Genomic DNA, 23,781 nt, shown 5'->3' on the forward strand with positions numbered 1-23,781 from the left:
TCTCCTCTGTATTCTGTCTCATCTCTCCTGAATAAAAACATGGAAAAGGCTCACGTCTCATCAATAGTTAAATTGCCAGTAAGTGTGGTACCAGAACAACCAGCTGTAATGTACTCTGTAGATTGTATAAAATACCGGTAGACTCATCGATATGACATCATAATCATACACTGAGACACCCTCCTGCTTATACATAATCATCATCATCAACAACAACAACAACAACAACAACAACAACAATAGACAAATGTGTCAGTAAAGTAAAAAACAATGGAATTCTGAGTGAACAGTGCTACAGTATATAATAGACTCCAGGGGAGGCTGGTGGAGGTAGAAATAGGAGGATTGTGTTGTATGTGTATCATACCATTCATCATTCCGTTCCATGCATTCCGTCCTCCGATTTCTACCTCCACCAGCCTCCATTGATAGGCTCAGTGTTTTGTTTTTTTACCATGGAAGTGCAGGTCCTTGCAGATGGCCTTCGGGTCACATCCTCCATTGCCTTCCTGACAGCGGTCGATTGGAGGGACAACCTTCTCCAGACACTGGATCCCCTGTCCCACGTAGCCAATCATGCACTCGCACTGCCTCTCATTCTGACCAATCACATATAGACATTTTAGATCTCATTATCATGACTGTGTCTAAAGACAAGACAAGCTTGGGGACAATTTGAATTGTAACTACAGTAACTCCTACAGTAACTCCACACATTGACTTTACACTCAAATGTACTCCTACCCTGCTCAAGACTAAGGTTCACCACATGAACGATCAGAAGACAAAATAAATGATGATACAAAATAAATAACTCATCACTCACAGGGCCTGTGAAGGCGCACGTGGCGAAGTCGCTGCAGCCTCCGTTCGCCTCCTCCACACACCTGTTTATGGGGCTGCAGGCGTAGCCGTCGCCCACGTAACCTGACAGACAGGTGCAGTTGATGGACACACCTGTTTGGCTGCACGCTGCATGCTGATGGCAGCCCCCGTTGTACTCACTGCACAGATCAGGAGCTACGAAGAAGAGGGTTAAAAAGAAGGGATGGGTGGCCTGGGGTGGTCCAGTGGTCTAGCACCGCGGTCTACAGTGCACACATATGCCCATGTCGGCATGGGTTCGAATCCGGCCCATGCCCTGCTGACATGCCCTCTCTCCCTTCTTCTTCTCCTACTTTCCTGTCTGTCTTCACTGAATCTGTCCAATAAAATGAAAAATATGAGTGGGACTGCCCCAATAAATAAAAGAAGGGATGGGATGGGAGGGAGGGAAGGAAGAAAGAAAGGAAAAAGGGAATCCAAAATCATATGACGAGACCTGGATCCAAATAGTATCTCCATTCCAACTGCCACACAAGCACACCATTTAAGGTGTGTTGGTCATGCAGGTGTGTTGGTCATGCATCCTGGGCGCTATACTACTGTGGATACCATATTCAAATCTAGACAGTATTTGACTTTGAGATACGCTTGATTTTCTAGCTTGCCAGGACTATTTTGGGAGATATTCCATTGGGGTTCCATTGCACGGGTATGCTAATTCAAATGTAACATTGATGAAAGAAAAATAAAAAAGTTCAAATGGTATTTGAACCCAGGCTCGGCTGTGACTCCATGAAGATGGAGGTTGTAGTGGAGGCTGGTGGAGGTAGAAATCGGAGGATGGGCTCATCGGAGGACGGGTTCATTGTAATGCATTCAATGGAATGAGGAATTGTATCCATGCTATGTGTTACAGTAAGCCCATCCTCCGATTTCTGCCTCCACCAGCCTCCCCAGGTAGGTTGTCATAGTGATGAGAACTAGATCCGAGGGTGTGGCTTATTTTACCAGTGCAGTTCCTGCCGTCCCCTTCATACTGAGGTTCACACTGGCACAGGTTGTCAGGCAGGCACAGGGCGTTGGCATGGCACCCAGGAGAACACACCGGCGTCTTCTCTGATCAAAGACGAGAGAGGAGACAGTCATCACACACACACACACACACACACACACACACACACATTCAATTTAGGAGCTGGTTTCCCAGCGTTTTGTCTGTCAGGCAATGATGAACTCGTCTGATATGATACTATATGATTGTTGCTATATACAGTAGGTGAATAAACCGTTATTATGTGTATCATTATTATTACCTATCTGGGTCTGGCAGCGGTCTCCTATCCAGCCTTCCCGACAGAGACAGAGGCCTTCTCTGTCCATCCCATCATCACACTTCCCCTGGGCAGTGCAGTTACACGCTGGAACACAACACAGTCAGGTCAGCACACCTGCCTTTACATACATCCACTTTCTTTGGGTAGACACCGAGAGACATTGGGAGTGTGTGTGTGTGTGTGTAGGCCTGTAGTGTGTGTATGTATGCCTGTAATGTGTGTGTGTGTGTGTGTGTGTAGGCCTGTAGTGTGTGTGCGTGTAGACCTGTAGTGTGTGCGTGTGTGTGTATGTAGGCCTGTAGTGTGTGCGTGTGTGTGTATGTATGCCTGTAATGTGTGTGTGTGTGTGTGTGTGTAGGCCTGTAGTCTGTGCGTGTGTATGTGTGTGTGTGGCCTGTAGTGTGTGCGTAGGCCTGTAGTGTGTGTGTGTGTGTGTATGTGTGTGGGTGGCCTGTAGGGTGTGTGTGTGTGTGTGTGTGCGTGCGTGCGTGTGTTACGTCCCTGTCTGTTTTTGCTTTGTGTTTGTGTCTGTGGCCCTGTCCACACCAATACGTTTTTTTGATAAACGTTTTTCGTATATAAAAATATGACCGTCCACACCAGCATGTTTAAACACAATATAAACGCTGGCATTGAGCATTCCACACCAGTAGTCGGCGATATAATATTATCCCCATAGCCCCGCTGACCAATCAGACGCCTCTGTCTCTCAATGTTCTCGATCATTAACAGTGAAAGAACTAGAAGCACTTTGTTCACATCCATTTTCCTCGCTTGTGTAGCCTCGACCACCGTTGCCTGTTGTAAACAAAGTAGTTTAGGATATGACGTTGGAGGGAACAGCAAACAGCTGCAGTGCGCATGATCATAGAAATCTACGCGTTGTCCGGCAACACTTTCTTTATTTTCTTTAGAAAAAGTTAAAGAGTTCATATTTGATAACACTGTATATAAATATTTTAGTTAATATTTGATGTAGTGACACCACTTCCTGTTTACCGCAAAAAAAAATAAAAAGTGAGAGCTGCATACGCAGCCCAGGAAGCAAAATTAAAAATGGAAAAGGCCGTAATAAAGTTGGAAACTACTAGACTGGACACCGAGTTGGAAGTGCTTACATCCCAAAGAGAAGCAGAGGTAGCCATGGTAGAAGCACAAACCTTGGAAAATGCACAATCAATGTTATTAACGTCTGAAGTCAGGGAAGAAAAATCGGCTGGAATTGTAGAGGGGGACCATAACATGTTTCTATTTTTAGATCAAAGTGTCATAGTATTGACGTGACTACAATACGTAATCTATGCACGACACAGACGTAAACAGATATGCGTGAGTTACGACAGTAGAGGGTATATAAGTCATGCTACTGTGTCTGTATGCCATGTGACTGTGAGCCGGGAGTATTGAATATATAAAGTTAATGAACCCTTGAGTTGAGTCCTCCGTGATTTATTACATGGTGTCAGAAGCGGACCATTTTTGCTAAAGTCAGTAAATCATGGCGAAATTTAACCCACCGGATAGTTTTTCTTTTGATAAACCGACGGAGTGGACCGACTGGAAAAGGCGCTTTGAGAGATTTCGAGTAGCTACCGAGCTCAACAAGAAGACGGGAGAAATACAAGTATGTTCCTTGATATATGCAATGGGGAGTGAAGCGGATAACATATTCAAATCGTTCACGTTTACCGAAGCAAGTCATGCGAATAGTTACAACGTTGTGATGAAAAAATTTGATGAGTACTTTTTCCCAAGACGGAACGTTATCCACGAGCGCGCCGTCTTTTACCAGAGAGTGCAGCGGCATGGTGAGCAGGCAGAGACATTTATCAGAGCTCTTTATGACCTATCAGAACACTGTGAGTTCGGCGAAGTAAGGGATGAGAACATTCGGGACCGGATCGTAGTGGGGATTGTGGATAAGGAGCAGTCTCGTAAATTGCAGCTCATGTCAGGTCTCACTTTGGCGCTAACCATACAGTCTGTTCGGCACGCAGTCGGAGACCGTTAACATGCAAGTCAATGCACAGGAGGAGGCTAATGTAGCCACCGCAGCCGTACAAGAAGTGCGGGGAGCGCGAAATAAAAATCTAAAATGGCGGCGAAATGACCAGAGAGGAGGAAGAGCCGCGGAGCGTGGAGGGAAGTGCGGCCGGTGTGGGAAAACGGAGCACATTGACCCAGAGAGGTGCCCAGCTCGAAATACGACATGCAATAAATGCAACAGGACAGGACACTGGCAGAGCCAGTGCAAAACCAAAGCGGTGAGTGAAGTAACGGATGAGACAGATGAGCAGGAAGAATACTACATGGGATCAGTGAATGCAAAAACAAGTGTTGAGCAGTGGAATGTGCAGCTTCTCATTTGTGCAACATCAGTGAAGTTTAAAATTGATACAGGAGCTGATGCCAGTGTTATGTGTGAAGAGACTTTTAACATGCTTATTCCAGAGAGGGAACTGAAACAGACCAGTGTAGCACTCACCAGCCCAGGGGGTCAATTAGACTGTCAAGGACAATTCCAAGCTAGCACTACATACAAGAGCAAGTCATACTCGAGCTACGCTGCATGGAGGAGAACGGTATCATAGAGGAGGTGACCGAGCCAACTGACTGGTGTGCCCCTATGGTGCCTGTGCTCAAGAAGAATGGAAAGGTGCGTATATGTGTTGATCTCAAGAAACTGAACGAACAGGTCAAGAGAGAGAGATTCATCCTACCTACACCAGAAGAGATCATAGCCGAGCTGAGTGGAGCAACGGTGTTCTCCAGCCTGGATGCAGCCTCGGGGTTCTTCCAGATACCTCTGCACAGCGAGAGTAGCCGGCTCACCACATTCATCACTCCTTTCGCAAGGTACTGTTTCCGGCGCCTGCCGTTCGGAATAACGAGCGCCCCGGAGATATTCCAAAGGAAGATGACTGAGACACTCCAAGGCCTGCAAGGCGTCGCAGTCTATATGGACGATATAGTCGTGTACGGAAAGGACATGGAAGAACATGATCTCCGTCTCCAGAAGGTCCTGGAGAGAGTCGAATCTTCTGGGCTCAAGCTCAACAAGGAGAAGTGTAAGCTAAGGCAGACACAGCTCAGCTTTCTGGGACAGGTGGTCGACGCCACAGGTGTGCGGCCTGATCCAGCAAAAGTGCAAGCCATCCGGGAGCTCGCAGCACCAGAGAACGTGCATGAGCTCAAACGTGTCCTTGGCATGGTAAACTATCTCGGTAAATATGTGCCGAACCTGTCCACAGTGGGCCAGCCACTGTACGAGCTGCTCAAGTCCAAGACAGCCTGGACCTGGGGCCCAGCACAACACACAGCCTTTGAGAAGGTGAAAGAGCTCCTGATGACATCACCAGTATTGGTATTCTACGACGCCAACCGACCCACTGCAGTCTCAGCTGATGCAAGCAGCTACGGGCTCGGCGGCGTGCTGCTGCAGCTCCATGGAAAGGATTGGAAGCCAGTCGCATACTGTTCCAGGAGGCTGACGGATGCGGAAACCAGATACGCTCAGATCGAGAAAGAATGTCTGGCGAGTGTCTGGGCCTGTGAGAGGTTTGAGAAATACCTCTACGGCCTCGAGACCTTCGATCTAGTGACCGACCACAAGCCCCTGGTCCCACTAATGAACAGTAAGGACTTGGACAACGTCCCACTAAGGTGCCAGAGACTTCTCATGCGGCTCATGCGCTTTAAGCCAGTAGCTAGTTATGCGCCTGGGAAGACCCTTGTAGTGGCAGACACACTGTCAAGGAGCCCTCTGAGCCACGCTGAGAACGGGAGAGACACACACTCTGAGGTGGAGTGTTACATCGCAGCTGTCATGGACAGTGTGCCAGCTAGCCCACGAAAGATGGACAGCATACGAGCAGCTACTGCGGCCGACGAGAGGCTGCAAACGGTGATCAGGTACATCAGGTCAGGATGGCCTGAGCACGCATACCAAGTACCAAGTGACATACGTGAGTACTTCGCTACACGAGATGAACTTTCAGAGTACGACAGGCTCGTCGTCAGAGGAAGCCGCATAGTGATACCAGCGACAATGAGAGCAGACATCCTCGATAGAATCCACGATGGACATCAAGGACTCTCAAAGTGTAGGGACAGGGCGAACGCCTCGGTCTGGTGGCCCGGCATTTCCACACAGCTCAAGAACATTGTCTATTCGTGTCAGTCCTGTTGTGAGTTGAGAAGAGCACAGCAGAAGGAGCCGTTGATATCTACTCCGCTCCCCGACAGACCATGGCAGCGTATAGCTCTAGACCTCTGTGAGCACAACAAGCAGAACTACCTAGTCATCTCAGACTACTACTCAAGGTATATTGAGATACTGCACATGACGACGACAACCAGTACTCAAGTTGCTTTGAAGCTCAAAGGAACATGCGCCCGCTATGGCATCCCAGATGTGGTTGTCAGCGACAATGGACCTCAATTCTCGAGCGCTGAGTTTCGAAACCTGGCACGTAAGCTCGACTTCGAACACATTACTTCGAGCCCACACAACGCACAGGGGAACGGTCATGCAGAAAGGGCGGTCCAGGTTGCTAAGCGAATCCTGAAACAGAAAGACCATCTCATCGCACTCATGTGCTACAGGTCGACGCCCTGCAGTACAACAGGGGCCAGCCCAGCTGAACTTCTAATGGGCCGGAAGATCCGGACGACTCTACCGACCATCGAGGGGAACCTGCAACCCTCATGGCCTGACAAACAGCAGATCAAGCAGAAGGACGAGGCTGAAAAGAGGAAGCAAGCCTTCTACTACAACCGACGACATGGGGCGAGACCCCTACCTCCACTACAGCCTGGTGGTAAGGTCCTCACAAAACTGGACCACCAGAAAACCTGGACAGCTCCTGTAGTCGTGACCAGCGAGAGTGTCACGCCACGCTCTTATCTCATCGAGACACAGCAGGGGGTGTCACACCGCCGCAACCGGCGCCACCTCCAGGCAGTTCCTGCTCCACAGCCAGCTGGGGACACAGCACCTGCCTCACCTGTTCGTGAGGACACCAGTCAGGAGCCAGGTAACGCCAGTATCAGCATACCTGCTGGTGCCGAAGGACTGTCACAGACCAGGGGCCGGATTCACCAAGCGTTTTTAAGAACAAATTTGTTCTTAAGAACAACATTTGTTCTTAAGACAAAACTTAAGAAGATTTGGTATTCATGAAGAAAATCTTATCTTAACTTTAGTTTTTTCTTAACTTTCTTCTTAAGATTTTTCCTAAGATAGAACTTAAGAACAAATGAGATTCTCCAAAACAAAGTTCTTAGATTTCTTCTCAAATTTCTTCTTAACTTTAAGAGAAGCTCTCACCTGTCTTAAAGCAGCTAAAGTGAAAGGGAAGTCTTACTTGAACAATTTTGTATTGCATTTATTAGATTTTTTGGGGGGGATTTGGATTTATTTGATTTTATTAATATTTAGTTTAGCCCTAGACAATGTGTTAACACATTTTGTTAATTCAAGTTGGTCAGAGTATTTTTGTGTGAATGTAGCCTATCACATACAGCATGTTTGAGATATAACTGAAATGGGCCTTTCAGCCTGTGTCACATGTAGGCCTATTCCTAGATTACACCACAATGTACTCAGAAAGTAAATCAAGGAGGCAGTTGTTGTATTTGATGTATACTACTTAATTAATCATTATGAACATGTTATTTAAGTAGGCCAAGTAACTGAAACAATGTCCTTACTATTATTTATTTTATATTCACATTTTAGATGGAAGTTCTTCATAAGTTCAAAAGAGAGAGAGAGAGAGAGAGAGAGAGAGAGAGAGAGAGAGAGAGAGAGAGAGAGAGAGAGAGAGAGAGAGAGAGAGAGAGAGAGAGAGAGAGAGAGAGAGAGAGAGAGAGACACACACACAGGTGTAAAAATCACAGTTCAAAATCTAAGAACTTCTTAAGTGAGAAAACTAAGAACTTCTTAAGACATAGGACAATTCTTAAGAAAAAAATGGTGAATAGCGTTTAAGAACATTCTTAGGAACATCTTATATTTTTTCTTAAGAATTGTCTTAAGAATTATCTTAAGAACACTTTGGTGAATCCGGCCCCAGGTCTGGACGGATCTCCAGACCGGTTGTCAGACTGGACTTGTGAGTTAACAAGTCCTCTCATGACTTTCTTTTTTTGGGGGGGGGGAGTGAAGGGAAAAGAGTTCCTGAATGTGAACCGTTCATTTGATAATTATTTGCTAATCCAAATGTTGATTGATATTATCGTTTATTGATTGCGATAGAATAACATTGTTTTACAGAATGTTCATCTGTTGTTTACTTCAAGGAAAGAAACGAAAAGGGGGAGATGTCATAGTATTGACGTGACTACAATACGTAATCTATGCACGACACAGACGTAAACAGATATGCGTGAGTTACGACAGTAGAGGGTATATAAGTCATGCTACTGTGTCTGTATGCCATGTGACTGTGAGCCGGGAGTATTGAATATATAAAGTTAACGAACCCTTGAGTTGAGTCCTCCGTGATTTATTACACTAAGTACGAAATATCAAGTGTTGGATTGTTAGCTTTATATATTAGTCATCATTTGTTGGGAATATTATGTTTTTAGTTATTATTTTGTAGCTAGATTGTTAGGCCAAAAAAGCGGACTTTCTAGCTAACCACTGTTTGTTTACATCCTGTTGAAACATGTTTTGTGCTGTTTGTCTTGCAGTTTTTACCAGTTCAATATACCTGATTTGAAAAGCCACCCTACGCCTCTTTCTTTGATGGACTTTATTGACAAGGTTTAGCTTGATGTTAGAGAGAGAACATCACAGTAAAAAAAACTAACTTTCACCATCTGATTTGGATAAGATGTCATCCCACGGAAGCAAGAGGTCGGTGGGGAGCAAAGATACAGCGTCCTCCGGAAGTGTGGCCCGGGCCAAAGCAGAGGCGTTAAAGGTGAGAGCTGCATACGCAGCCCAGGAAGCAAAATTAAAAATGGAAAAGGCCGTAATAAAGTTGGAAACTACTAGACTGGACACCGAGTTGGAAGTGCTTACATCCCAAAGAGAAGCAGAGGTAGCCATGGTAGAAGCACAAACCTTGGAAAATGCACAATCAATGTTATTAACGTCTGAAGTCAGGGAAGAAAAATCGTCTGGAATTGTAGAGGGGGACCATAACATGTTTCTATTTTTAGATCAACGGTGAACCGGTTTTCCTTAACTTGACTTTACATGGCAGCTGGGTGAGAATTTATCCGTGTGTTCTCATGACTTTCCGTGATCTCTGCAAAGTGTTTGAAGTTGCTAATGTAGAAGTTCTGAAAAAAACGCACAGAGAAGCTAGTTTTATTCCTTCTGTGTGGTAGACAATTCTGCACGTATTCCATTATATTAGCAGAAACATAAGTGTAAAAGGAGAAGTGGAGGAAGATTATAACCAAGTCGGTCGGTCGCCTTTGAAATCATTCTTTTTGAGTTGGACCACAATTGTGCCTAGTTCAGTAGATCGTATAGCAGTGCCTTTTATAGATTAAAGTGCTTGGGGGCAGGTCAGGTTAGATTGGTTTGTTACTGAGATTGTTGGGTAGTTGGTTCAGAAAAAAATGGGACGCTTTTGACGTTTCATTTTGTATTTAAATGCCCTTTTCGACCGACATGTTTCAGGCTTGTTTAGTGTTAATGGAGAATCTTTAGTAAATTAATTTGTTTAATTTATTTTAATGTATTTATAGATAACATTTTGAGTTGTTTGATCATTTTTTGTATCAACTTTAATATATTGGTTTCTTTTTCTTTGTCTTTTTTGTACTGGAAATAAACTTGTCCTCCCCTTTAAAGAGAATGGCGTTGTCACCCATCTAACCATTAAGGTTACATTTACAATTTACAATACAATTTACAATACAATTCCTGTTATTCCTGTCAGTATCTATTTGTTTAAAAAAAATAAAAAAAAATTGTTTGCCTTGAAGCAGGGGTGGAAAGAAGGTGCCTCTCATACAAAGGACTCTAAAGGTACACCAAATTCACATTGTGACTTGAAACACACAAAGGTGCTTTTAAAGTGCAAAACTCACTCCACACTCACACTGTGATTTGAAGAAACACACAAGGTTCTTTTAAAGTGGAAAAACTCACTCCACACTAACACACACACCACACACTCCATGTGTAAGGGAGTCTCAAAAGTTGGAGCGAACTAATTTCCCCTCCCCCAACCATGTGCAAAAGGCAATTTGTTTGTACACATTTGTTTGTGCAAACTACTGGCAGAAATAAATAATTTAAAAAGTAGATATGGGTTACCTGTCCCAACTGATCAAGAATGTTTTAAAAGTCAAGCAAGACTGATATCACTGATATCAAAAAAGGCTAAAAGAAAGAAAGAGCTCCAACATTTACAGCACCATGTGCCTTCATCAGGGAGAAGTGAAGAATGAACCAGGAAGAGGAAGTTTAAATAGAAAAAGGAAGGGGAGGAGTTAAAAAAAGGGGGGGGGGGGAGTCCACACCTGAAAACCAAGTAGCGACCAATTAATTAAGTCCCTTGGGTCATGTCCACGCCTATACGTTTTTTTGATAAACGTTTTTCGTATATAAAAATATGACCGTCCACACCAGCATGTTTAAACGCAATATAAACGCTGTCATTGAGCATTCCACACCAGTAGTCGGCGATATAATATTATCCCCATAGCCCCGCTGACTAATCAGACGCCTCTGTCTCTCAATGTTCTCGATCATTAACTCTTTGACTGCCAGCCATGTTCAGAGTGGAGAGCTCCATACTGCCAGACTTTTGGGGCATTTTCGCTGAACTTTGAAGACCCACCAAATATTGACTTTTCGGACTACATAAACATTGAACATATCTACCAAAACTTTAGACTCTCTTCTTTCATCAGAAAAAGAAAGTTTGTTTCTAGCCTCTTTGAGTGTTTAGAAATCGGCCGTAGAACATAGGGTGGTTTCAGCAAAAACACCTGATTTTGACCAATAAACAGAGAAAACGAGCTTTTTCTGCAGAGAAGCAAATTCAAGCAAAACGGTGACTGACGTCCACATATTTTAGTTTTAGTGACACCTCAAACATCTGAAAAGTTGTTTACTTCTATGAAACAATAAAAACAACACAGGATAACACATCATATTTTGATGACAAAATAACTACATTTATTCACAGATTTAGAACATTTAGAACATAATACAAAACATAATAAAATAATCTATTTACATGTGTGTGAACTATTTACACGTGTGTGTGTGTGTGTGTGTGTGTAAACTTATTTACAGATGTGTGTGTATGTGTGGGTGTAAACGTATTTACAGATGTGTGTGTGTGTGTGTGTGTGTAACCTTATTTACAGATATGTGTGTGTGTGTGTGTCTCTATGCACTCAATCATATTTTTTTTCTGTGTGGTAGGCTTTGAAGCACTCTCCTGAGTGCAGGGGTACATGGCAGGACCTGCACCACATTCTGGTCTCACTCCTTTTACCCCTTCGAATGCAGACCCTACATTTTCTTGCTGGCTGTGTGTTATTGCTGGTGGGCCTTAAGCGTTCCAACTCATGCCTGGCCATCCGGCCATCCAGCCTGCTGTCTGGGTCTCTCTGTCTTGCTGCCCTGGTTTGTCGGACCTCCTCCTCCTCCCCCCCCCCCCCCCCCTCTCTCCCCCTCCTCCTCCTCTCTCCTCCTCTTCCTCCCCCTCCTCTCTCCTCCTCCTCCCCCCCCTCCTCCTCTCTCCCCCTCCTCCTCTTCCTCCCCCCCCCTCCTCCTATATATGTTTACCTTTGCTTTTCACACTCTCTGTGGCATTTTTGTCTTGGATCGTGGATCCCCGCTGATCTGGAGAGGATTCCCTGCTGCTAGCCGATCCGGATGGCAACCACTCGTCCGACGAGTCGGGGTCGGGTTCTACGTCCTCCGACTCTGAACTGTTTGAAGAGTCGGAGCGACGTGGCTCCGATGGTCCAGCAATGCTACCACGAGTGTAGCATTGCTCGTTGCTCTGGTTCTCACCATCTGCAACATTTGGCGCATCTCCTGCACCAGATCTGCTTGCAGTTGACCTGATCGGCACCACACTCCTTGCAGATCCACTGCCAGACAAGCTCTGTGCCAGTGTCAACTGCTTATACTGCTTATGTTTGTCTCCGCTCGTTTTCGCTAACCGTTTCGCCATTTTCCACATACAATTGCTTTTGCTTCAATGCAAATTAGTTGGTAAAGCCCAGGAGGCTGTGGCTGTGTTGTCCCTCGAAGATGGCCTAATAATAATTAAATAAATAATAATAAATAATTTTGCCATTTAGCAGACGCCTTTATCCAAAGCGACTTACAATTACGAATTACAGGGACATTCCCCCTGGAGTAACTGAGGGCTAAGTGCCTTACTCAAGGGCACACTAGTAGTGGTGTGGCTTCAGGCGGGATTCGAACTCACAACCTTCCGATCACAAGTCCAACTCACTATCCACTAGACCACCAATACCCCTCTAAAATATGATTGCGTTAAGTCAGCTGTGCTCCATGCGTACGAGTTGGTCCCTGAGGCATACCGACAAAGGTTTAGAACCCACAAGAAAGGTTCCAACAAGACTTTTGTCGAGTTCGCACGAGAAAAAGAGATCATGTTTGACCGATGGTGTGCAGCCAGTAAGGGTACTGACTTTCAGTCTTTGCGTGAGCTAGTTATGCTAGAGGAGTTCAAGAATAGTCTACCTGAGCGGTTAGTAGTGTACTTGAATGAACAGAAAGTGGCGACCTTGTCTCACGCTGCAGTATTTGCTGATGAATTTATGCTAGCTCATAAAACAACATTTACGGTGTCTCGTACAGATCGTACAGAGCCCCGGAGAGTTTTTCTAGCACCTGACTCATTACCAAATCGTCCCACTGTTGCTTCTAGCTTTAAGCCCAAAGAAGGGCGTGAATTGTCACAGCCCTGGCCGCTTAATAGCTGAGTGTAGGAAGCTGCAAGGTCGATCAGCTCCTCCTCCTAAACCTAAATCGATGGGATTAGTTAATATGGTGCCTATTGTGTTAGAGCAGCCAGCCGATGTACCCTGTCTGTTGTCTGATCCTAGTTATGCTCCCTTCATTTTCTCTGGATCCGTCTCTCTAGCAGACAGTGATGAGGGGTATGTCCCTGTTCGTATCCTGAGAGACACCGGAGCCGCACAGTCAGTGATTCTTTCAAGTGTGTTGCCCTGGTCGGATATTTCATCTTGTGATTACAGTGTTCTATTACAAGGTATTGAGATGGGATATGTGTCTGTGTCTGTGCCTGTGCACTCTGTTTACCTGCGTTCTGACTTGATCAGTGGTCCATTTAATGTTGCTCTACAGCCTTCACTCCCTGTGAAGGGCGTTACTTTGATTATGGGAAATGATATTGCAGGAGGTTTAGTGCGACCAGTGTTGGAGATACGCAACACTCCTGAACTCCCCTTCTGTTGCACAGGAGTCTGATAAAGACTTGTCTGTTTTTCCAGCCTGCGTAGTGACGCGGGCCCAATCTCGTCGACTGGGCGATGGAGTTGGTCTAGCTGATACAGTATTAGCCCCACTGTTTAGTTCTGATGACATGCCCGATGTACCTTCTGAGTGTTCAGACCCAGTTCATGACTGAGTAAATGCTGTTGACCTCACAAGTAGGGGTGGGACGATTAGAAAATGTCATGTCACGATTATCGTGGGCAAAATAATCGCGATCCACGATATTATCGCGAGAATAAAAAAATAAATTAAAAAAAACCGATTGTGACGATTATTCAACTAATTAAAATTCTCCACTATAAAGTTATCGCGGGTGTTTTTATCGTGATTAACGATAAACACGATAATCGTCCCATCCCTACCACAAGTGAGTTTGAGTGGTTACTCGTGAGAAGTTGATTGCTACCCAGAAGGAAGATCAGAGTCTAGTCAAGTGTTTTTCTGGTATCGTAGTTCGTGAGGAAGTGGATAAGGAATCCACAGCTTATTTCCTTGAGGATGGGCTGTTACGCAAGTGGATGTCCCGTAGGGGGTTGGATGGAGTTTGGGGTGCAGTGTTCCAGATCGTAGTCCCAAAGCCATTCCGAGCCCAAGTGTTGTCCTTAGCTCATGACATCCCGTGGTCCGGTCATTTAGGAGTGACAAAAACGTATGACCGTGTCCTGCAACATTTCTTTTGGCCTGGGTTAAAGAGTGATGTGGCTGGGTATTGTAGAACTTGCCATTCCTGTCAGATCACAGGGAAACCTAACCAGGTTATCCCTCCAGCTCCCCTTTATCCAATCCCTGTGATGGGGGAGCCATTTGAAAGGGTTATAGTGGATTGTGTGGGTCCCTTACCTAAATCAAAGTCAGGCCATCAGTTCCTCCTCACTATAATGTGTGCTGCTACCCGTTATCCGGAGGCCATTCCTCTGCGGAAAATCACCTCCAAGGCAGTTCTGTCAGCTTTAACTAAGTTTTTTGCAACCTTTGGCATGCCTAAGGTGATACAGACCGACCAAGGTTCCAATTTTCTGTCAAAGCTGTTCGCTCAGGTCCTTAAGACCCTCAGCATAGAGCACAAAGTCTCCAGTGCGTACCACCCAGAGAGTCAGGGTGCATTGGAGCGTTGGCACCAAACTCTGAAGTCCATGCTCCGTAAATACTGCATGGACACCAGCAAGGACTGGGATGAGGGAGTGCCTTTTGTTCTGTTTGCCATTCGTGAGACAGTTCAAGAGTCCTTGAAGTTCAGTCCAGCTGAGTTAGTATTCGGTCACACTGTGCGTGGGCCGCTAAAGATCTTAAAAGATCAGATGATGTCCACTAGTTCTGGGGTTTACACCACATCACGTAGGTAACTGTTTGTCTAAACACACTAGGTTAGAACGAGCGGATGTCACTCATCCTTTGTAGCAGTTAGATTTAGGTTCCGGGTAGATTAGTTAGCAGTTCTGTACCTAGGTAGATATGCTAGATTAGAGGTGTAGGGAAGCATAGGGTTGTGGCTTTATTGTGACACAGTTCGCAGCCTTCTCCCTCCCTTCCTACCCTCTGTTTATTTTCCCCGGTTTAGTTTTTGTATTATCTTTCCCCCCCTGTTTCATGTTTATTTGTATGTCCATGGATGTCCATGTTTTTCACTTGATTATTATTATTACCATTGGCAAAATAAATCCTTTTCTTTAAGGTACACCTTGTTGTCGGTCTGACCGTATTTGAGCACCACACACACGGTCAGTTGCTTCACCAGTGCTGGTACACAGGCTATGTTGCAGTCCTCCCTCCTCCCTAGTCTTACATCTGAGGGAGGACGTAACAGCGTGTGTGTGTGTGTGTGTGTGCGTGCGTGCGTGTAAGCCTACCTGTGCAGTTGGGGCCGTAGCGTGCGTGTAAGCCTACCTGTGCAGTTGGGGCCGTAGCGTGTAAGCCTACCTGTGCAGTTGGGGCCGTAGCGTGTAAGCCTACCTGTGCAGTTGGGGCCGTAGCGTGTAAGCCTACCTGTGCAGTTGGGGCCGTAGCGTTGAGGCTCACACAGCTCGCAGGCGGTGCCTAAGAACCCCTCCAGACACTCACACGTCCCCGACCCCATCCTGCCATCGTCACAGCGGGCACGGTTACCACACGGTGACTCCACCCCACCGGGACACGCTGGAACACAGTAGAAATACTATTGTGGTGGAATTCAAAATCTTCAGGAGACCAGTATCAGACAGGCTGTAAAATGGGTACAGGCAACAGAATGCCCGGAGTCGCTAGTTCTGCAGGATAGCAACTAATTTGATACAGTCATACATCAGAGTTACAGTTTAATAGGAGACTTGGTAAAACATATTTAATATATATATATTTGTATAATATTGTATTTAGAAATAAACCTCTTTTAGTGTTATTCAACACTACATAAATAGTATACATACGTAGACGATTACCAGTAAAGATAAAACTTGAATGAAATAGTGTGTGGTTACATACTGTAGGTGTGTGTTGAAATAGTGTGTGGTTATAAAGTCTCCTATTAACCTGTAACTCTGATGTATGACTATCAAATTAGTTGCTAATCTTCAGGTGCCTCCTATTTCCTGTTTTTGACTATGTCCAAATAGAGGGCAACAGAGCGTCACAAGTGGTCTTCATTTATGCTGAATCATAGGTAACATTCCATGAGAGAACCACACCTGTAGTATGTATTGATACAATCGTGGTTTCATCCGACATGGAACATTTCGGTGGACTTGGAAACGTTCTCTGCTGAGACAGGTACAGTGCCTAGAAGAAGGTCATCATACCTCTTCACTTTTTCCACATTGTGTTGTGTTTGTGTGCTTGTTGTGTTGATTTTTTTTTTTTTATATAAAAAAAACAATTGTCATCAATCCACACACAATACCCCATAATGACAAAGTGAAAACAAGTTTTTAGACATTTCTGCAACAAGTGTGTAATTGATTCCTATGCAAATCAGAGACCCTATAAAAACGATATAAAGATATTGATTCCAAAATTACAGGCAACTATTATCCTTGCATTAAGATGGACTCAATTCAACTTATTGAGTGATTTGTTGATGACGTTTTAGCATTTTAGCTAAAATCTAGCTAAAAAAGGAAATAACTTTGTTATTATGGGGTATTAATATGTGTGTGGATTGATGATTGTTTTTTAATTTAATCAATTTCAAATTGAGTCAACACAACAAGCACACAAACAAACACAACAAATGTGGAAAAAGTGAAGGGGTATGATGACTCTCTATAAGCACTGTATTCTCTCAATAACAGGCTTGTTACATAATTAGTAATTTATATAAGGCTTCATTACATTTGCTGATATAAGTGCTGATTCATTTCATTTCATTTCAAACCTTTATTTAAAACTCGATAGGCACTGAGGTCACCCTCATTTACAGTGACGTCGAGTGTACAATAGAATAGTGAGCAAGGGCAAACAAACAGTGAGCAAGACAGGATTAAAGGAAAAAAAGAAAAAACTAAAAACAATTGCAATTATTAGAATACAGTTTTTGCACCAGGAGTTTAAAGGTAGAGGCAGAGGGGAGGACCTCCAACCGGAGAGTTTGCTGCAGAGTGTTCCATGTATTAGGGGCATCAATAAAAAAGGCTGTTTTACCCAGGTCTGAACGCGCATACGGAACCTGAAAAGAAAGCCAACTATTAGATCTGGTCACATAAGTACCAAGACTCCAGTCTAATAATGATGAGATATAAGGAGGAAGCTTGCCACAGATGGCCTTGAAAACGAACAACTTCCAGTGGTAACTGCGCCTCAGAGAAAGAGAGGGCCAGCCAACCTTGTCATAAAGTATGCAGTGGTGAGTGTCATAACTGTCCCCGGTAATAAACCTTAGAGCTGAGTGATGAACTGAGTCCAATTGTTTCAATGTAGATGAAGCTGCATGCCTATAGATAACATCACCGTAATCTAATACGGACAGGAATACCGCCTCGACAACTCTCTTCCTACAAAGCAAGGGGAAGCTAGACCGATTACGGTAAAGAAAGCCCACCTTTTGCCGAAGTTTGGAGGCGAGGCCGTCGACATGCGTTTTGAATGATAGCTTCTCATCCAACCACAGCCCAAGATATTTGTAGTCGGTAACTCTCTCAATGGAGGAGCCGTCAACTGTGGATATAAGAAGCTTTGTAAGATCCACATTTCTAGCCCTAGTAAACAACATGAATTTCGTTTTCTTCGAGTTGAGGACTAGCTTATGCCTCGAGAGGGCGTCTTGCAGTGAGTTAAAGGCTAGCTGCAAGTTGATAGTAGCAGCATGTGGGGAATCTGCTGTACTATAAAGAATGGTATCATCGGCATATAAATGGACGTGGCAACCGGTTAGCGAAGATACCAGTTCATTAATATAGATGGTAAAAAGTACAGGGCCCAGCACCGAACCTTGAGGTACACCCTTTGTAACCGTTATGAAATCCGAATTGCCAAGTGAAGATTTTATACACTGACGCCTGAGGGTAAGGTAGTCATGGAACCACGCACAAGCACCTAAATCTAATCCAATATCGGATAGCTGTTCTAGGAGCAAGTGGTGATCGACCGTGTCAAATGCCTTCGAGAGGTCGACAAAGAGGGCCGCGCAGTGGTTCCTCTTGTCCAAGGCCGAGACTATGTCGTTAGTTACAAGTGTGATAGCAGAGATGGTACTATGGATTGGTCTGAAACCGGATTGATGGGGACTAAGAATTGAGTGGATTGATAGAAAGCGTTTCAATTGAGAATTGACCAAGGTCTCAAGTGCTTTAGACAGGCATGGGAGACTGGAGATCGGTCGATAGTTATCCGGATCAGCCCTATCACCCCCTTTGTGTAAAGGAATGACTCGCGCAGACTTCCAGACCAACGGAAATACACCAGAGGAAATTGAAAGATTAAAAATGTAAGTTAGCGGCGCGGTGATAATTGGCGCAGCCAATTTTATAAAAAATGAGTCTAGTTTATCCTCACCAGTGGATGATTTTGGGTCAATAGTTTCTAAAACCTTGAGGACCTCCGCAGAAGTAAATGGTTGAAAGGTAAAAAGGGGGACACGGCCCACAAGGGCAGTATCATTAGAAACCACCATAGAGGGGTGTCCAGGGTACAAATAGGTGACCAGCTTCGGAGAAGTGTTTATTAAAAGCAAGGCGAATGTCGCTAGGATCAGAGATCACAGAGTCATTAACAGTAATACTAAGGGGGAGAGCACTGGAAGGACGATTTTTTGTCAAATTAATTGCATTCCAGAATTTGGCAGGGTTAGAGTATGAGGTGGTTATCAGATTCAGGAAATATTCGGATTTAGCCTTCCTTACGGCTGAAGTGCACTTATTTCTGAGCTGCCTGAAGTATAGCCAGTGTTGGGGGACACCAGTACGTCTGGCACGGGACCAGGCACTATTTCTGTTATTAAAGAGGGTAGATAGCTCATGAGTAAACCAAGGCACTACCCTATCTTTTATCCTAGTGGTTTTAATAGGGGCGTGCCTATCCACAACGCAATTAAATGTACATATAAAGGATTCGAGAGCGTCCTCAATGACATCGAGAGAGCTCACGCAACCCCAGTCGCAGCCATCCAGCTCCCTCAGGAACAACTCTGCATCAAAGCGTTTGAAGTTCCTCTTGGTTATCACCTGAGATGTAGTCTTTTTTAACCTCACATCTCTCACACAGGCAACAGGACAATGATCACTGACTCCCAGGTCAAAGACACCACTAGTATATATGCTAGCCTTATTTGTTAAAATTAAGTCTAATAATGTAGATTTCGAGTCATCGTTGAGGTTTGGTCTAGTTGGTTCTAAAATCAATTGTGAAAGGTTTATGCTGCAAGCAAGATCTTTAAGCTGCGAGGAAATATCACTCAGCCAGTTAATATTGAGATCACCCAGAACAAGTACTTCATTGTCAGTATATTTTGAAAGCAGGTTAGCTAGGGTGTCAGTGGCGTGAGAATCGGCAGAGGGAGGGCGATAGATACCAACTACCGTCAGAGGGTCTGGGCCATGATGGATACCACCCCCCCTGCCCAAACGATCCATTCTAAAGAGATTATAATCCTGAATATTCACGTCAGAGCTATCAACATTCATCCTGAGCCAGGTTTCACCCAACACAACAATATCCGGGGAAGTTTGTTCAATTAATACAACCACGTGATCAAGATTTTTACGCAAACTACGGATATTCCAGTGAATTGTACCAAGTCCTTTACGCATTTTAAAACTTGCCGGGGTAAGGGTAGGGAAATGGGTGATTGATTGATGTTGTGTGGTATGTTGTCTGTCTATATTAATTCGATTGCGCATGTTGACACCACGTAATAGCCTACGGTCCTGCGAGGCGCGCACCGGGACATTAAAGACTACTGGGATATATTGATTACTACTGTTAAAACTGTCTGACCCCAGAGCCGCCAAGCTATCACTGGTTAAAACAATATGCTCTATGTGGGCTGATCCTAGACCAGAGGGGAAACCAGAGAGGAGAGTGGAACCATCACCGTTGTGTCTGGGACTAGCAGGGTTTCAGAGGGAGCGGGACCTGGGGGCTGTTGTTATTGGTAGAGTGTGAGAAGGCTGTTGACTAGCTAGACAGGTGAAGCCGGGGTGAAGTACCTGGTATGAGAGGTTGCAAGATAGAAAATGCGCACCAGCCATTTCACTCAATTATAGAACGTTTCTGGCAAGTATGGTAATTAATAATTAATATGGATAATAAAATCTTGAGGGATGGATGGGTTTTGAACACAGGCCAGACGGGCAAATATTCAGATTCATATCTGATCTACTACGCAATTATTATTTCTGAAACTGTAAATAAAGCACTTACACAAAGTTCTGACTGTTCAGATAAGACGTTTCGAAAAGACTAGCATTTGTGAGTGTCTCACCGTGGCAGTCTCTGCCTTATGGAGGGCAGTGTGAGTGTCTCACCGTGGCAGTCTCTACCTTATGGAGGCCAATGTGAGTGTCTCACCGTGGCAGTCTCTACCTTATGGAGGGATGTGTGAGTGTCTCACCGTGGCAGTCTCTGCCTTATGGAGGGATGTGTGAGTGTCTCACCTTGGCAGTCTCTGCCGTAGTGGTTCTTGCAGCATTTGGGGACCCAGGCCGTGGAGGTACACACCCTTTTGCAGCCGAACGAGTTCCCCGGCCGTTTCCTAAAGGTGCGGTAGAACCCTAAGTTCCCTAAGTCCAGGTCATCAGAAAATAAACTATGTCGTCTGCCATAGTGCGGGAACGGTCTATAGGAACAGGGCTCCGTCTTGCCCTGCAAAGGCAAGAGGGTGCGTGTTAGTGTCAACTCTGTCAGTACCCCGCTACACAGTCAGAGAGACAGAACAAGGTGGCCTGTATGATGTAACGATTTGTCACTGAACCGTGTACAAGTACAGGCACGTCGTACCCTGCGTGTGTAGTAACCGCGGCAACCTGGTGACCGTGTGTAGTAATCATCGCCACCTGGTGACACTGTGTGTGATAACCATGGCAACCTGGTGACCGTGTGTGTGTGTGTGTGTGTGTGTGTGTGTAGTAACCATGGCAACTGGGAGACTGCGCGTTGTCTCTTTGTTTGCCTGTTAAGGGGCTTTTCCCATTGAGTTTACTCACTTGTGCTAATCAATCAATCAACCAATCAATCAATCTCATAATCAACCAATCAATCAATCAAACAATCAATCAATAAATAGCCTTGAGAGGTTTACTGAGTGGCTTACCGTGTATACAGAAGATATGGGGCAGCTTCCTGGTGAGGGACAACTTCCACAGTTACCCTGGAAAAACACACACCTATGTAACCACACACTATTTCAACACACACCTATGTAACCACACACTATTTCAACACACACCTATGTAACCACACACTATTTCAACACACACCTATGTAACCACACACTATTTCAACACACACCTATGTAACCACACACTATTTCAACACACACATATGTGACCACACACTATTTCAACACACACCTATGTGACCACACACTATTTCAACACACACCTATGTAACCACACACTATTTCAACACACACCTATGTAACCACACACTATTTCAACACACACCTATGTAACCACACACTATTTCAACACACACCTATGTAACCACACACTATTTCAACACACACCTATGTAACCACACACTATTTCAACACACACCTATGTAACCACACACTATTTCAACACACACCTATGTAACCACACACTATTTCAACACACACCTATATAACCACACAGTATTTCAACACACACCTATGTAACCACACACTATTTCAACACACACCTATATAACCACACACTATTTCAACACACACCTATGTGACCACACACTATTTCAACACACACCTATGTGACCACACACTATTTCAACACACACCTATATGACCACACACTATTTCAACACACACCTATGTAACCACACACTATTTCAACACACACCTATGTGACCACACACTATTTCAACACACACCTATGTAACCACACACTATTTCAACACACCTATGTAACCACACACTATTTCAACACACACCTATATAACCACACACTATTTCAACACACACCTATGTGACCACACACTATTTCAACACACACCTATGTGACCACACACTATTTCAACACACACCTATGTGACCACACACTATTTCAACACACACCTATGTGACCACACACTATTTCAACACACACCTATGTAACCACACACTATTTCAACACACACCTATGTAACCACACACTATTTCAACACACACCTATACCACACACTATTTCAACACACACCTATGTAACCACACACTATTTCAACACACACCTATGTAACCACACACTATTTCAACACACACCTATGTGACCACACACACTATTTCAACACACACCTATGTAACCACACACTATTTCAACACACACCTATGTAACCACACACTATTTCAACACACACCTATGTAACCACACACTATTTCAACACACACCTATGTGACCACACACTATTTCAACACACACCTATGTAACCACACACTATTTCAACACACACCTAAGTAACCACACACTATTTCAACACACACCTATGTAACCACACACTATTTCAACACACACTTATATAACCACACAGTATTTCAACACACACCTATGTAACCACACACTATTTCAACACACACCTATGTGACCACACACTATTTCAACACACACCTATGTGACCACACACTATTTCAACACACACCTATGTGACCACACACTATTTCAACACACACCTATATAACCACACACTATTTCAACACACACCTATGTAACCACACACTATTTCAACACACACCTATATAACCACACACTATTTCAACACACACCTATATAACCACACACTATTTCAACACACACCTATGTAACCACACACTATTTCAACACACACTTATATAACCACACAGTATTTCAACACACACCTATGTAACCACACACTATTTCAACACACACCTATATAACCACACAGTATTTCAACACACACCTATGTAACCACACACTATTTCAACACACACCTATATAACCACACAGTATTTCAACACACACCTATGTAACCACACACTATTTCAACACACACCTATGTGACCACACACTATTTCAACACACACCTATGTAACCACACACTATTTCAACACACACCTATGTAACCACACACTATTTCAACACACACCTATGTAACCACACACTATTTCAACACACACCTATGTAACCACACACTATTTCAACACACACCTATGTAACCACACACTATTTCAACACACACCTATGTAACCACACACTATTTAATTCAAGTTTTATCTTTACTGGTAATCGTCTACGTATGTATACTATTTATGTAGTGTTGAATAACACTAAAAGAGGTTTATTTCTAAATACAATATTATACAAATATATACCGGTAGTATATATGAAATGTGTTTTTAGGGCATTTCTACTTTATGGGATAGAGACAGTAGAGATTGACAGGAAGGATGGGTGAGAGAGAGGAGGGATGACGTATGCAGGATATGTTGACAGACGGAATCAAACCAGGGGCCACGCCACCAAGGGCCCTCTAAATACAATATATTTAGATGATGCAACTAAAAACAGCTTACATGAAACACATCTGCAAACAAATCATGATACAGGTACA

At 44.2% G+C, this 23,781-nt stretch overlaps 1 protein-coding gene across 1 annotated transcript in view; it reads right to left on the bottom strand.

The window, feature by feature from the left end:
• stab1 (stabilin 1) overlaps positions 1-23,781 on the bottom strand; it is a gene marked incomplete at its 5' end in the record, with an annotated part of 78,146 nt that overhangs the window by 18,703 nt on the left and 35,662 nt on the right. The window contains 6 exons of the mRNA XM_080545959.1: positions 455-599; positions 827-1,020; positions 1,834-1,941; positions 2,139-2,243; positions 15,523-15,771; positions 20,700-20,907. Coding sequence (XP_080402085.1) covers positions 455-599; positions 827-1,020; positions 1,834-1,941; positions 2,139-2,243; positions 15,523-15,771; positions 20,700-20,907 — 1,009 coding nt within the window. The remainder of the gene's footprint in view (positions 1-454; positions 600-826; positions 1,021-1,833; positions 1,942-2,138; positions 2,244-15,522; positions 15,772-20,699; positions 20,908-23,781) is intronic.

This window comes from Nansenia antarctica (assembly GCF_963989245.1).
Source record: "Nansenia antarctica genome assembly, chromosome: 15".
NCBI lineage: Eukaryota > Metazoa > Chordata > Actinopteri > Argentiniformes > Microstomatidae > Nansenia > Nansenia antarctica.